The 15,741-nt window shown below is 38.9% G+C and overlaps 3 protein-coding genes across 3 annotated transcripts; 1 reads left to right on the top strand and 2 right to left on the bottom strand.

Moving 5' to 3' along the window:
• Window positions 1–162: 162 nt before the first annotated feature.
• Window positions 163–2,804, bottom strand: snip1 (Smad nuclear interacting protein). The gene is made up of 5 exons (XM_067509851.1): window positions 2,678–2,804; window positions 2,395–2,597; window positions 2,050–2,179; window positions 1,257–1,798; window positions 163–1,061 (listed from the first exon to the last, which is right to left on the bottom strand). The coding sequence occupies exons 2-5, from the start codon at window positions 2,559–2,561 to the stop codon at window positions 809–811; spliced, it is 1,092 nt and encodes a 363-aa protein (XP_067365952.1). The 5' UTR covers window positions 2,562–2,597; window positions 2,678–2,804; the 3' UTR covers window positions 163–808.
• A 133-nt stretch (window positions 2,805–2,937) lies between these two features.
• dnali1 (dynein, axonemal, light intermediate chain 1) lies at window positions 2,938–6,330 on the top strand. The gene is made up of 6 exons (XM_067509852.1): window positions 2,938–3,225; window positions 3,652–3,788; window positions 3,870–4,039; window positions 4,128–4,306; window positions 4,553–4,717; window positions 4,808–6,330. Exons 1-6 carry the CDS (start codon window positions 3,145–3,147, stop codon window positions 4,841–4,843), a joined length of 768 nt encoding a protein of 255 aa, XP_067365953.1. The 5' UTR covers window positions 2,938–3,144; the 3' UTR covers window positions 4,844–6,330.
• Window positions 6,315–15,353, bottom strand: gnl2 (G protein nucleolar 2). Its single transcript, XM_067509850.1, has 16 exons — window positions 15,133–15,353; window positions 14,417–14,501; window positions 14,220–14,314; window positions 13,110–13,249; window positions 11,658–11,842; window positions 11,364–11,430; window positions 11,107–11,265; window positions 10,894–11,007; window positions 10,065–10,193; window positions 9,030–9,134; window positions 8,502–8,660; window positions 8,089–8,196; window positions 7,526–7,992; window positions 7,096–7,178; window positions 6,680–6,759; window positions 6,315–6,507 (listed from the first exon to the last, which is right to left on the bottom strand). The coding sequence occupies exons 1-16, from the start codon at window positions 15,194–15,196 to the stop codon at window positions 6,364–6,366; spliced, it is 2,184 nt and encodes a 727-aa protein (XP_067365951.1). The 5' UTR covers window positions 15,197–15,353; the 3' UTR covers window positions 6,315–6,363.
• Between the last annotated feature and the right edge of the window lie 388 nt (window positions 15,354–15,741).

Genomic DNA, 15,741 nt, shown 5'->3' with positions numbered 1-15,741 from the left:
AGAATAATATCACTCAAATACATTACATTTCTGGAAAAAACAACATGCTTAAAAACATCGTTGTAAATAAATTTTAATGCGCAAAATATACCTTTTAGTATGTATTTTTTTGGGGGGGGGCACAAAACTGATGAGGTGTCTCCATTAAAAATATTGCCACAATTGAAATTTTCTTCTTTATTTACAGTACAAAAATGGAAATTTACTATGGCTGCGCTGTTGGCCTATCAACACGCAAAAATAAAGGTGGAAGTGTCTCAATTCACACTGGATTGTTGCAAGAAATAGCACAACAGCATAATCTAGTTTCCCTGCACTACAAAGCAAAAAAGGAAATATTAAAAGTCATATGTAGGTTTACTCTGACAACAAGCAATGCTTATTAAACATGACATTCATCATTTTCATGTACACAGACATATACAGTCGGGGCTTGGACAAGAAATTAGTCCATATTTTATACATTGCTGTGATCCAAATATATAATTAACTATAGCGTTCCTCAAGATACCTTTATCTGGCACTGAGCACTTTTTAATGTCAGATGAGAGATGGTCATGCATCACATAGACATTAAACAAACAACCTGAGAAAAGGAAGTCTTCGTGGAGACAGTTGTGGCAGGTTCAAGCAATAGTTCTTTACTTACAGAATATACAAAGCAGTCTTGTTCCTTTATTTAAACATTTCGTTCCACATTTACCAGTTCAATCCATGGTTCCATTCCCTGCAGAATCTTCTACCTGTTGAACTCTGAAAAATCTAAGAATTTAACCTGAAGAAACTTAATCTTGTTTATGGGGATGATTTACTCATCAAGGCCCTCGTCTTCCTCTTCCTGCTTGGCATCCACCTCGCTTGTATCTGAAAATTCGTGGAGGAGAACATATTCACGGCTACTGAAGCCAAACTTGAGAACATCTTTTTCTCTGAGCTCATAATAGCGCTGGGGATCGATGCGCTGGTTGTTCAGGTAGGTGCCGTTGCTAGAACCCAGGTCAATGATGTAAGGCCTTACCCTGCGGCCAGTGGTACCATCTGCACGCGTAAACTCCACAAGTCTGGAGATATAAAGACAGAAAGGAAGATATGGTTTTGTAATACAATGTAATTGTTGGCATCATTTATCACACTGGTCAAAACAAATCAAATAAAAATATATATACACGTGTAAATACAGGATATGTAGTGCTTTTTGAAATTGTGCCGATTAAAGTGGTTAATATAGTAAAGCAAAAGACCTAAGGTAACGTTACCTATACTGAAATACTGCATGCTGCTTGGAGCAGGATGGGTGGTCAATGGGAATATCCGCAATTTTTCTCTGCCGCCCCAGCAAATAGGCACTCTGTCTGTGAATATACATGACTGGAAGGGGTTCATCATTTTTGAAAGGGTACAGTCGCCATCTTCGCTTCGGGATGCGAGCCTCCAGTGGCTCGTTGTACTTAATCACCACCCCTCGGAATGTGTTGGTATCTTCTGTGAGTGCCCCTGACAATTCAAAGTTAGGCATCTCCTTCTCAACAGTAGGATCATTTGAGCCACTTCCCTCTCCTTCAGACTGCCCGAAATCATGTTCTTGGTTTTCTTCACGCCTCTGTCGGTTTTCCCTGCGCCGCTCATCGTGCTGCTGTCGCTCAGCTTGTTGGGAGGAAAGTGCATCTCGTTCTGCGTGTCTGTTTCCACCACGGACTCTCTCCCGTGGCCTGTCTGATTCCCATCTGCTCCGCCTCTCCTCTGGCTGGTCGTTTCTTCGCCTTCTCTCATCACCACTGGCCCGAGGCTCATCCCGCTCCTTTAAAACATTTGGAATACAGTTGAAGAAAGACTTTTATTAATCCAGGAGAAACTTGCACGGTTGTAATTTTATACAGTTAGTACTATTACATAGAATGTAAAAAAATCAATTTAAACTAAGACTATAAATACATTCATACAGTCAAACTGAGTCAGTCAAAGACTGAAATGTGGCTAAGTAATGGTCTCCAATTTTTGGGTGACAAAAACAAAAACTGATATACCATTGTGCCACTGAAACAAAATTACCCGCTTTATTTTGACATCAACACCACGTTGGGGGCTGCGACTCCTCCGGTTTCTGGGCGATCTGCTGCCTCTTCTGGCGGGGGATGTAGCTCTTCTGCCTGATGAGCGGTCCCTTGTTCTGGGAGGAGACCTACATGACGAAACCAGAAGACTCTTAAATGCTTTAACATAACTCATTTTTACTGTTATGGTGGACAGGCCGTAGCTATGTATATTAAACCCCATCAGACAAAACTATCTTTTTCTGATAAGGACGCGGTGCCAAATCCTTTATTTTACACCTGTTAAGTTAAACACAAAAAATGTGACAATACCAATACAATATGATGTCAGTAATGTCGATACCTGCTCGTTCTTCTTCTCTGTGGACTTGAGTTGTCGATGGACCTCGACCTCGAACGGCGTGATCTCTGTGGCTTAGCGTTAACAGGGCTCAGTTTCTCTTGTTTTACCTTAACTTTGGGCTCCCGCTCCGGGGATTCCTTTTTCCTGTGTCGCTTTTCTTTGGCCATACTTGAGTAATTATACAGACTCAGCCTGTAATGCGACTAAACAAACATTACCGATCACACAAAGGCGTATAACAGACAAAGACAAACTAAAAAAAATGTAGCAATTACAAACTTACAGGCTGTTGTGCTGAGAACCCACACTTCCGTTTTCCGCTGTACGCCGACAATTTATCTCGGCATTTTCCTCGCCTCGCTGTAGTTCCGCTACGATTGCATCTTCATAGAGCAGCTCAAGCAAACGCGTTTTTAATTGCTCCGACACATATAGCTTTAATTTGTGTAACAAAAACGTTGCTTAAAGGCACGTTGTAAGTCGAACCATGTAATAAAACAACGCACACACAATGGAAACCCGCCGACACAGAAAACGAGATAGCGAGATAATACAATTTTAAAGAGTTACTAAAAATACTGCTACAGTAGTAAAGGTGAACCGAACTGCTGGTCCCACGGGGTCAAACAAAAATGGAACACGTGCTGTTGGCATGTTGCTATGCCAACGCAAACACTATGCACCAAGGTTTTGATCCACATGAGCAGTGATATTTTAGTTAGTTAAACCCAACTACCGGATTTAAACACAATGTCTTCACCAGGGGAATCTCTCCTGAAATACGACAGCCCGGTTTTGATCAGCAAAAGCACAGACAGAAAATCACCGAAGGTGAGTCCACCAAGTTTAATGGAGCTTCACGTTGCGCCGGGACAGGAAAAAACAAAAAACAAAACGCATTAGTTACCTAATAAAAACGGGATGCAGTATATTTTTATTTTAAGGTGGTAGCTGCTGCTGGGGATGTTTTGTTTAACCTACTGTGCGACGGTTTGGGGGACTTTTGAAATTTGTTATAAGAGGATTGTTCCAAAAATAATTTAATAAAAAATTAAATAAAAAAAGAAATCAATATATCTTATGTTAAATTCTGGCCTGTAGTAGTTCCCACCACAGTGTCCTATTATTTAAAAACCTTTATACACTGTTTAGGTTCTTAAAAGGTCTTTTTTTTAGCCCTGGACATAGAGGTATCCAGCTGTTTGAAAATATTAACTACATACAACAATGTGTAACATAAAATACATTTGAATGCAGGGACGACCACTGAGAATTAGCCATCAGCAATCTCCAGACTCTACCCCTATTCCACCACCTCCTAAATCAAAAACAACCTCAACTGACACCAACAGGCAAGAAAATGAGGAAATCCTGAATGCCATCCTTCCACCCAGGTATACATTTTCCTCTACCTACAGTAAATTGCTTTACAGGGTCATCCAACTTTGTCATTAATCTCAAATGTTTGGTGGCAGGGAATGGACGGACGGGAACCAGCTGTGGGTGCAGCAAGTTTCCAGTGTACCTTGTACAAGAACAGATGTTGTTCACCTAGAGGAACTCCTTGACGTAAAGCTGCAACAAAGGCAAGCCAGAGAAACAGGAATCTGCCCAATACGGAGGGAGCTGTATTCCCAGTGCTTTGGTGAGGCGAATGCTCAGATGATGGTGATCACTTTGGTCACTGTAGATACCACAATGGATGAACATACAGCTTTTTCTTTTTCTTTAAGATGAGCTAATCAGACAGGTGACCATCAACTGTGCTGAAAGGGGTCTGTTACTGTTGCGCGTCAGAAATGAGATTCAAATGACAATTGCTGCCTACCAGACACTGTATGAAAGCAGTGTGGCTTTTGGTATCAGGAAAGCACTGCAGGCTGAGCAGGGCAAGGCTGACATGGAGAAAAGAGTAAGGGCATTAAGTTATTTATTTCTTACCACTCCTCAGGATGAATGAATCAGAAAAACTTAACATTTTTGCAACAGTGAGCAATAATCTGCCTCGGGAATTATATAGATGTTTTTCAGTTGAATGTCCAACAGAGAGCACTATTTTGCTTTCAGAGTTGCCGTAAAATTGAGGATGGCAGCACTGTCTGTCTGCAGCACTGTCCATGTCTGTTACTTATAAGTGATTTTCTTGCTACCTACCTAGATTTCTGACACAGAGAATGAGATACAAGAGCTGAAGAAACAACTGAGTGAACAGAAAGCTAAATGCGATGCAATTGAAAAGAGAGAAAATGAAAGACGTCAGGTAGAGGAAAAGAAGCACACGGAGGAGATTCAGTTCTTGAAAAGAACCAACCAGCAACTCAAGGTGAGGTTTCAATGTTACATACAAACATGTCTCCTTTAGATCAAGTAATCAATAGCAACTGTCTAACGATCAGCTTATTCTTCTTTTCAGACACAACTGGAAGGGATCATTACACCAAAGAAGTAATTTCAAGTGAATATTGAGTGTTCTAAGTACACAATATAAAACTATTTGTCATTTTTCTTAATCAATTAGTATTAACTAAACTAGGTATAATTAAAGAATAATGGTGAAAAAGGTGAAAAAAGCTTTAAAAGTTAATAAGTCGCAGCTAAATACTGTGTCTGAATGTTAAATTGGTGATGAATAAAGTGCCATTCAAAAACCGAAAGAGTCAAAGAAGAAAGACAGTTTCTAAAGCAAAATTAGGTTAAGGTCATAATGATTAAGATCTAAGGAACTATGGAACATTTCCATAAAACTCTGCCTGATGTTTTATTATTTATATAACTTTATATAGTAAAACATTCATCCATGTTACGGCCCTTATTTGGTACATTTTGGAACGTAAAATAAATGTTCAGGTTTGCTTCATACCAAATCGAGTGGTCAAACATAAAATACACTTGACTGAGAGGGACAGCTGTACATTGCATCATTGCAATGCACAAGCAAACAAAATTGGACAGCGTTGACATGTGCCTGATTTCAAAAACATTGGAGAGGAGGAAAATAGAGATGTTAACAAGGATCTCTGCCAATATGATTGTTGCTAAACTGACCTCTTCTGGACCGGATGTTTTAAGGAAGATTGTTGTGAAGAAGATTCTACATTGTGGTGAGCTTCGAGATCATCACCGAAGAAAAACTCCACTGCATAGCATATGAAAGCTAGCCTGGAGTAGTCCTGTAAACAATTGAAACAAGTCGTTCGTGTGGTCCGATAACACCAAACCTGAGCTGTTTGGGCACATGGATGCTGTTTTTGTTTGGTTGAAGGAAGGAAGAGGCCTTTAACCCTATAATCAGAGTTCCCACTTATTTATGTGCCTTTCCCTGTTCCTCAGCAGCATAATGCTGCTTCAGGCACAGGGAACATTGTTTAGTTGCATGGGATCCTAAAGGAAGAAGACTATGCTGACATTTTAAAAGGATGAGGTAAAGAAATCTGCAGCCAGATCTGAGTCCAGATTGTACTATTGAGAAATGATGGTGGGCTCAAGGTAAATGCCCATGCTCAAAGACCATGCAATTTGGATGAGCAGGAACAATTTGTCATTGAAGAATGGGCTAAGATTGCTTAAGATACATGTGCAGTTCTAGTTGGGAACCATCATAAGTGATTGTTGTCAGTTGGGAGCCAGAAAGGTTACACTATTTACCAATAATGTTCAGAGGACTAATATTTTTTCCCCTTTCATTTCAGTGGATCAGGGAAATTTCTTAGTTAAGCTTTGTGGAGATTTTTTTTACACTATAAACACCCTTGGTTATGGTACTTTTTACAGAAAGTCTAAGGGTTTTGTTTGATTTAATAAAGGAAGCTCATAATTTTGACATTTTTCTGAGACAAGGCTGCCAGTGGTTAATTGATAAAGCAACAGTTTTCAATCCAACTTTTATCACCTCTACGTTTTCAATAAAAACACAGTTTGGCTTATTTAAATAAAGATTTATTAAACAGGTTGTATTTTAGATACTCCACTCTAGCGCTTTGATCTTTTTGCCTTTTGCCCTTCTGAGGTTGATGCTGGAGCCTTTCTGTTCTTGTTCTTGTTCTTCACATTGTGTGTATCATAATAGCGTACGCCAACTTTCTTTGTCTTGTTAGCACGGTCCATTGCTCTTCTCTGTAGAGATGGACAAAGAGAAAGGGGCAGAAAACAACTGATAAATATTTGGCTAAAAACACCAGAGCTTTCATCTTCATTCCTGTTACATCAGTAAGAGGAATAGACATCAATCTTCTGTGACTATCCAGAGAAATTGGCCTGTTAGACATTAGAGAGAACAAACACATACCTGTTTGGAGGTCAGACTGTACGACTGGGCAGACTCTTCATCCTCCTCAGCTTTCCTTTTCTTGTTCTTCTGGTTTGCAGCTGAATTCAAACAGTGATTAAGAAAACTGATGTCAGCGCTTCACTTGATCTCAATGTCAACCTGACCTGGCCATAAAATATTTGTATGGCTGCAGGTAAACACTGTAATGTTCATTAATTATGTATTGTTGTGTCAAGCTGTGAAAAAAAAATGCATATCAGTAACAGGCCAGTAAGCTTGTGTGCTTTTAATTTGTTTTTTTGGTTGAAGGAACCAGGATTGAACCAGGAACTTGGAGGTGGGGGGGTTATTTAGATCACAACCAAACCAAATACACATCCCAAAATAACTTCTTGTTCAACACCACATAAAGTCTTAATAAACATATTAACTACCTTTCTTTTGTTCTTGCTTAGCTGCTGCCGCTTGTTTAGTCTTGATGTCTGTGAATGCTTTTTCAGAAAGTGCCTTAGGGATCCTGTCCAAACAGAAAGAAGCACATCATTAGCGAACAAAGCTAACAGTTTACTACGTTTGTGATCTGATGGTCTGATCTGAACAGTAGTTAAATTAAGCCGTGCAACTATAAAACAGATATTTGAATGTTTTGAGTCTTTAACAAGAAAGGATGCAGTTTAAAAAATACATTCAAAAGCCATGAAAACACACAATGAATCAGACAGTAAAAACCTGGGGGGCTGGTTAGCACAGACCACCTGAAATGCATACCATCACTCTGCCTGCCAACTTCATGTTATTCTCCTGGATAGAAGCATTGAGAGAAAAGTACATTTGTAATAGAGGTCTGGGTGAGAGCAGACTAACCGGATTTCAGAGAAGCGTTTGGATTTGGCCCGGTCCAGGAACTGCTTGTACTTAGAGATCTTCTCATCCAGCTCTCGGATCACCTCACGTGAACTCTTGTTGCTCTTTGCTTTGCCCGTTTGAGGAGTTGTAGACTCTGTTTCTCCTTCTGCTAGTTCAACAGTGGTCTCGTCTTTCTCTCCATCTTGCTCTTCCTCACTATCGTCCTCATTATCAGAGCCAGAGAAGTCACACATGTCCAGGTCAGGCATCTCCACAGGAACTAAGTCCTCCTCGCTAAACTCAGGTGCCACATTGATCTTGCCGAAGTTCTGTCGCACATTAGTCAGAATCTTCTTGACCTGCTCCTTCTGTCTCTCCTGCTGTTCCTTGTGTTCCTCTGAGGTAGCATCTGGATCATTTGGCTGTTCCTCCTCCACTTTTTCCAATGCCTCTGAGGGTCCTTCAATGGCCAATAGCTCCTTTTCCTAAAAAAAAAAACAGTAGTATATACACAGGTTTTTGTAGAAAAGGTTGTTTTTTTTAATTTTGTAAAAACAAAAGGTTAATAATTCTACTCGTACCTCTGGATCCCCCTCAGGTCCAGGGGGTTTCACAAAGAATGGGATACGCCCCCTCTGCCAATCGTTCAACACCATTTTGGAGACTGTGGTGAGATCTGGCTCACCGCCCTGCACAATACCAAGAAAATACTGCTCATTTAAGATTTTAACATAGTGGTTCACATACACTTTGCTATTTAACTGAAAGTGTAGCATGTAATATACAGTGTATCAGCAGATAACAAGAGAAACCGGGAGGGTCATGTCAGGAAGGGCATCTGGCGTAAAAACTGTGCCAAATAAACATGCGGACAAATGATCCACTGTGGATGAACTTGTGTTTTTTATGGCTGATTTTTATAAAACCAGTAAAAGGGATTAAAAACAGTCTGAACATCCTGCTAAAAAGAAAATAAAAAGAGAAACATTTAAACCTTCAGAAGTTTCCCAGTACGAAATGCCAGCTTCTCAAGAAAGTCTTCAGGGGAGTTCCAAGTAGGGATGCGGTAGGTCTTCTGTATATATTCTGGTTTGGCCCGCTCCAGTACTGCCCCAATGTGCTCTTCTGGGTTCCTGATCTTTTCCACTTGAACCTTGGTGACAAATAAAGAAAATAGATAAATAAGGCATACAAAATATTAACGTTCAAGTGTATTGTTACAGGGACATCAGTGTCTACATGTTACATATGTTATGGTGAAAATATATACAGAAAATCTCTTTAAATATCCAGGCATTAGCATTTTAAAGCCGAATCCTCTTTAAAAAGTCCTCAATTGCACTCCAGTTACTCAGTAGCTGTGCAAGTTCCACTTTACCAGTTGACAGTTAAGTGGGACACTGTGGGCAGGCAGATTTTTAGATGCTGCTGTTTTTCACTGCTGTTGAGGAGCTTGTATTGTGTACAGATGTTTAAGTGTGTAACAGATGTACACGAGGGTGAAAAATAAAGACAGACTTACCACTCCTTTCAAGACAATATCTGATTCACTGTCTTCTGAAGGGTAGACAACACCAGGGCAGTCAATGAGGAAGATGCGCCTCATCAAAGTGATGTACTGCCACACCTAAGGTAGAAATCATATCTGCATCATGAGATCATTTCAGCTTTCCATGTAAAATGTATTTTACCTTGTTGGTATTTATAAATATAAAAAGATGAGTTATTGTGATGAGTGAAGTAGCAAAATACAAAATTAATTTGTCTTTGGTAAAGCAAAGGCTATTGAAACTGGAAACTAAAGAGCAGCAAGGTTCTGGTTCATCAGGTTGAGGGTGTTTAAAGTAGCTACTCCCATAATCAATGGGGAATGGGCATCACAGCAGATCCCAAGTTTGTTTTCTCTCAGTAGATTGTGTTGAGTATGTGATGAGAATCAAAGTCAAGGAAATCTGGAATTCTGGCCACAGGCCCATCAGATTCATTGGATAGGTGTGCAAAAAAGTCTCCCCTCTATTATGGTCAAAGTTCACAAATCTGGCAGCTCTGAGAGGCCACATATTTCCCTTTTCATGCCCCTTGCCCCTTCTTTGTACAATTGGGTTTTCAGAACCTTGTTTGTTTCCAAAAAGGATAAGCAGCCCAAGAGAGAGGAAATTAAGGATAAAAACGGTTGTTCTTTCTCTTGGCTCAGTCTGCACTTAGATTTTCAGTTATATAGTTTAGAACATGGAGCCAACTCTTTCTGCTGCTGTAGCTATCAATAATTACTGAGTCAGGAAAACTAACATACATCTTTTTACCTTACATCACCTTCACACTGAATCAAAGTTCTTTTCCTCCTCTTTGATCCACACACTTTTTAAACACCAGATACACTTGCATACTGTGTTTGTTTCTATCTTCTACAGTCAACGCCTTTGACATGTTTCTGGGACACATGTCCATTATGTTGTGATGGATCCCATTAAGAAATCAGCAATGGTGTGTTACAGGTCCTGTATCTTGACAGACTTTCCTTTGCTAGTGGATTTCTTGCACATCACATGCACATTACCTTTGTTTCTCCAGCAATGGGTGCCACATTGCAGACCTTCTTAGACCGCAATGTGTTGATGACTGAGCTCTTTCCCACATTGGGGTAGCCTATGAAACCCACACTTATCTGTTTCTTGTCTGTGTGGAGCTGTGGGAGAGAAAAAAAATGAATTCAGAGTGTTGTTTTTTTCTAAACAACAGACTATTCTCCGTGCATGGAGCCAACTTTAGATGGAGCTCTGTTAGCAATAATACAAGTGGACTTGACACTGCTCCAGAAATACAATACAGTTGTTCAAAACTCATACCAACTGATATTTTAAAGTGGTTTTTATGTGGACACGACTAAAAGAAAGATGGAAAAACCCCTAACATAAGATATAGGGCATTATTCCTTTTCTAAGTTATTTTGGAAAAGTTTTTTCATCCGTTAGCTCATGAAAAGAAAAAGAACATACGTTTTTCTGTGCCAATCTCATAAAAACCCTCTAAAACTACTTTTATTCAAATATAAAACACTTGATTTTAAAATATTTTAAATTTTTTTCACATTTACAGAAACAGACTTCATTCCACAGCTATTTGTTCACGTTCAAGTTTACAAAAAACATTTTAGGTTTTATCCTATTTACTGAATTGCAGGATTGCTTATTGCTAATGTAAAAAAACTTTTTAAAGAAAATGCAGCTGATTTTACATTATAGATTTAATTAAATCATAAAATAATATTTAAATAAATATAATGAGACAAGCAGCATAATGGTGTGGTGTGTGTATTTGTTAGTAACTGGTTTCAGCTCTTGACATATCAAAGATATTTTATTTAAAATTTTAAGGCATCTGCTTACCTTGCCAAACTGCCTGAGCAGCTGGATGAGTGAACCTTTACCAAAGGAGTTGGTGAGGCTGGCATGGAAAGCCAGAGTCGGGTACTCTTGGGAAAGAACAGCTACCCACCGTTTCTAATACAAAAGTGAGTGAGGACAAAAGCAAAGTCATATAAAAGTCATATAATTTAACAACCGCTCTTAGCTAAAATGAATATGTTGTAAATATCTTACCGTGACCCAGGTGGGGATGAGGTCACACTTGTTCAGCACAAAGATCAGATGTTTCCAGGATTTCTCCTTCTTTAGGTATTTCTCTATGTTCTGTGAACGCGTTCCCATTGGATCGCGGGCATCTAGCACTTGAATGATGACATCTGATGAGTCAATCACCTGTTGAACAGTCAGGACTTTAGAGTAAATCCTGAAAAACGTACTAAATCTAAGCTACAGTATATTGCACATTATTGAGAGCAGGATGGAAATGAGACCTTGTAAAGTTCTCCCCAGATCCTCTTAGACTGACCCTTCTTAAAGATTTCCTCGCGTACTTCCTCTCTGTTAAAAAAACAACAACAACAAAAAAAAAACTGTTGGGGTCAATCCTCTTACAGTGGTTAGAAGGGGTTAGTTGCACATCCTTTGTCTGGCTAAAAACTTGTGATTATATCATTCAAATTGGAAGGAGATGAGACGAAGAGAAAGACAAAGGACAGTACACTGAGAAACGTAAACATCACACTCTATCAAATGTAGCATGTCCTGTTCGCTATTGACAGTCTCACCGAACCCCTGTGTCTTCAGTCACCAGGTCTTTGTCATTGTCAGCAGTGTAGCTCAGGGCTGAGGCCTCAGCTTGTTCTACAAGGTCCTTCACATCCCCCACCATGAGACTGGGCCTTTTCCTCTGAGCCTTAGGGCCAAATGTGGTCTCAAAAGCCTCTGTGTCAAGAATGTGCACTTTAGAGTTCTGGTGAAAAAAAGTGATCAGACTAGTGTTACAGCTTTGACCATTTTTTTAAAACAGCACTAGTTCAAATGTTCTCTGTTTGAGAAAGTCAATTCTTAAGGTATGTTCTACACAACATTTATAAATTATGTGATAATACAAAGCTTAAATCGAATAACTGTTTTCCTATCAAATTCATCTTCACTGTGCTTATTTAGTGTGGAGTAGGCACCTACATTAAAATGAATAAAGTTACACATTATGTTAGGAAATTTAAAAAACTGCCAAATATCTCCTAACAATTTCCAGGCTGTGTTGCATATTTTCTTAGTCTTTTCATTTACAGGATGATTAAAGTATTTGACCAACGAGAGCACAAGTCTCATTTGTACGTACCTGTACCTGTTCTCAAACCCGTACCTTGTTGCAAAACTGCAATAATAAGTGGTGGAAAAAATAGCTCATAACTTTTGTAAAAAAGAAAACTATGCTTTTAATTGCTTTGGTTTGCTTGACTGCTGCAAAGTTATCTCTGGGGCCTTCTATTTCTTTTCTAAATCTTACCAATCCACAAAGTCTTGGGAAAGAATTTCACTTTACCGGATCCCCTTACATTGACCACTCAACATTCAGATGTCCAAACTGAACAAGAATATTTTACCAAATTAGTAAACATCATGATTTTATAATTATATTTATAGTGGAAGAGCACACCACCAGGAAAGGAACAAAAAAACCTTTTCACACACTTTTCTTAAATCTTCCCTATGATAAATAAACATAAAACCAGAAGAAATAATTATTTAGAGATGCTTCAACACCCACTGGTCAATTGCGTGAGGGATCATCCATCATGAATAAAAAAATAAAAATAAAATAAAAACACTGTAACTGACCCAATGCTACACTGGAAAAGAACAAGAAGAACTGCATGCTATTTGGAACTGTGCTGGTCAGAGTGGAAAAATTTTAAGCCTGGCAGAAGGCAATTCTCTCATACCGAGCCCAATGCCAGCATGTTCAGGGTCACCATGGGCCAGAGTGAGAATAACCGGTGGATTAAAGTGAGGCCTCATGTTTATCTCACGTCAAAACATTTCCCTGAAACAAGCCACTGAGGAAAACAGTGTTAATACACACAAATAATGGATATGCCTTATGGAGACACAATCATTTAGCCACAAGAAGCTTTATACAACCTCTAAGAGAGACAAAAAATAAAAAAGTAAAAAAAATCTATCATTGTTAAAATTTTTTGTAATAACAGGGTAATGTCCCTTCTACTTACATGGGCTTTGACTCTATCATGCAAGAGGGACATGGGCAGTTTGCTTTGTCTCATCACTACACGATAAGGATCCTTCTGTATGGCTCCCATCTCTTCCTGGAACTTCTGGAGAGATGACTGCTTGATCACACGGGTATTTGCTGTAATACAGGGAATGCGTGACCTAGTATAGATATCATATCGAACATCACATTAAAAACGTTTGTGACATCTGCTCTGAATAATGTTCAATTCCAAGTGGAGAGAGTTCCAGAGTTTAGAAGCCAGAATTTCAAACGCACTGCCTTTCTCAAGGGACCTTAGAGAACAACTGATGACATGATTGATGATAAGGTAGGATATAGATCTCGAATGTAGACAGATGCCCAACCATGCAGGGTATAAAAGTGGTCACAGGGATCTTGAACTTGATGGTGGTGTGTCAGATGATTCCTCTTCAAAAAGGCCAAGAGATTAGCAGCTGCATCCTGGACTTGTAAACTCCAGGACTTGCACTTATATGAATTGTTTACGTCATTGGGCGTATTGGAGTTGTTCCTAAAATCCAGTGTCTATTTTGCCAATTGCATGACCTGTAACTCTGGTTACTGTTGTTTTCCTTGTCAAAAGGAATGCTAGCAAATCATCCAAAATTATAAGCATCTGGGATATAAAAACATGGATTGAAATAAAATAATAGAAGTAAGTTGTGCGCAGGCTTAAAAAGCACCTGCTTAACAACTTGTTAGTCAACCGAGACAGTGGAAGGAAAGAACAAACAAGCAAATGTTTTCACTCTGCACTGTTCTAGTTATCCATCCATCTATCACCGGGGCTAAAACATTTAATAACGATTGTTAGTAATGTGGTCACATTGGTAGTGTAAAAGACTATTGTATCATTTTGTAGTAACTGTAGCAATTTAGCACAGAGCTGTTGAAATATTAAATACTACTAACATGGTCAGGGTTTGTTAATGTCAGCATGGAAAGAAACCCCCTTAAAACAATTAAATGGAGCTTAATTGCTACCACTGTGCTCTCTATAAAGAAAAACAGCAAAAACAATTAACGTCGACATGTACCAGTATAACAAATACTCAGTGTTTGAACCATAAGCGAGTGTACTTACTAAACCATTTGATGTTAGGTTCAACTCTGGCTACAGTCCCTGGAGCCACTGTGGATTGGAACTGTAAAGGTTTGATGACTTTTCCACGGTCGTTACTAGAAGTAAAGGATTTGGGTCAGTGTGGTGATTGGCACTTACTGTTATATATCACACTTAGAAATTCTGCCACTCAGCAGCTCACAAAGCTACTCAATTACCATCTCTGCTTTTGTCTGTACATATTCAGACGCTTGATAGTTGCTCTGTCCCTCATATTGTTCCCCCCAGCACCTTTGGGTCGATCTGTGAAAGACATGTAAAGTCATCAGTTCAAAAATGTAACTATGACTATTAATATTATAGTTAGAATTATTATTGCTGTTATGGTGTAAACTTTACAAGTGTTCACTTTATGGTGAATATGATAATTGGATTTTCAGGTAATATTTTAAACTGTAGCGTCATATTGTATTCCATATACTAAGTTTTTCTAATATTCTGTTTCCACAAAACTCTGAACTTTACAGCATGGCTATAGAATTCACTGTAGAGCACTTTTATTAGACAGCCTTAGTTTTAGCTAAGTGTACCTAATAAACTGGGAACTGAGCCTATATTCCCTTTTCAATGAACATTAGAGCACTTTCAGCAAATATATTATGACTAAGCAGCGTTTTTCAGATCTTCTGAACAATTAGTTAATGAAAAAGTCACCAAAAAGTTCAGTGTCAAATTTAAAGGTCGGACGTAACAGCACTTAATACTTAGCCACCAGAGTTTAGAGATTCATTTGGACATGCCGCGCTAGCCACTAGTCTAATTTAGCTAAGGAAAATAATCAACAAATGCCTTTTCCAGGACATAGTATCATCAGGCTAGCGTCAATTAGCATTAGCTGTAAACAAACAGTGTAGCTAATGAAAAGTTAGCTCACCCGGATTGCTGCTGGAAGAAGAGGGGTTTATCGAGCTTTTCCCCTTAAACCGAGGCTTCACCATTTTTGACGGCTTAGTTGGCACAGTCCTCTACAGACAAAAAAACAAAAACAAAACAGTGACAACACAAAAGTGTCCGTAAGTTGAGTTAAATAGCTATTTTTTCCCTTCAGCTCGACACCATACACGTGTTGTAGAGCGAAGGAAGAAGGACGTCATCAAGGAAGCGACGGCGACAAAAACCAATCAAAGAGCTCCAGTGTACACATGTGGAAAAGGCTGTCTGTGTTCTGTGTTCTATAATGTATTTAAATGTTATATGTGTTGTATAATAACACATGGACTTCATAAGCTATAATAGGTATTTAATATTCTACACCTCCAGGTCATTCACCTCAATCTTGCAGCCTATTGAATGCAGACAAAGCCAAATTAGTGATCAATAAATAACATAAATTACTTCTAATAAAACAAATAAAGCTTATGAGACTTATGACACTGTGACAACCAAAGTTAAAAACGACGTTAGATGGCTTTAGGTTGATGAATTTCTTTCTGTTATGCAAAATGTTGAAACACAGAGAAGTAACTAAAACTAAAGTTATTCA

This window comes from Channa argus, chromosome 7 (genome assembly GCF_033026475.1).
Source record: "Channa argus isolate prfri chromosome 7, Channa argus male v1.0, whole genome shotgun sequence".
NCBI classification, from domain to species: domain Eukaryota; kingdom Metazoa; phylum Chordata; class Actinopteri; order Anabantiformes; family Channidae; genus Channa; species Channa argus.
The sequence above is the reverse complement of the archived record's forward strand: the minus strand, read 5'-3'. Positions and strand labels throughout refer to the sequence as shown.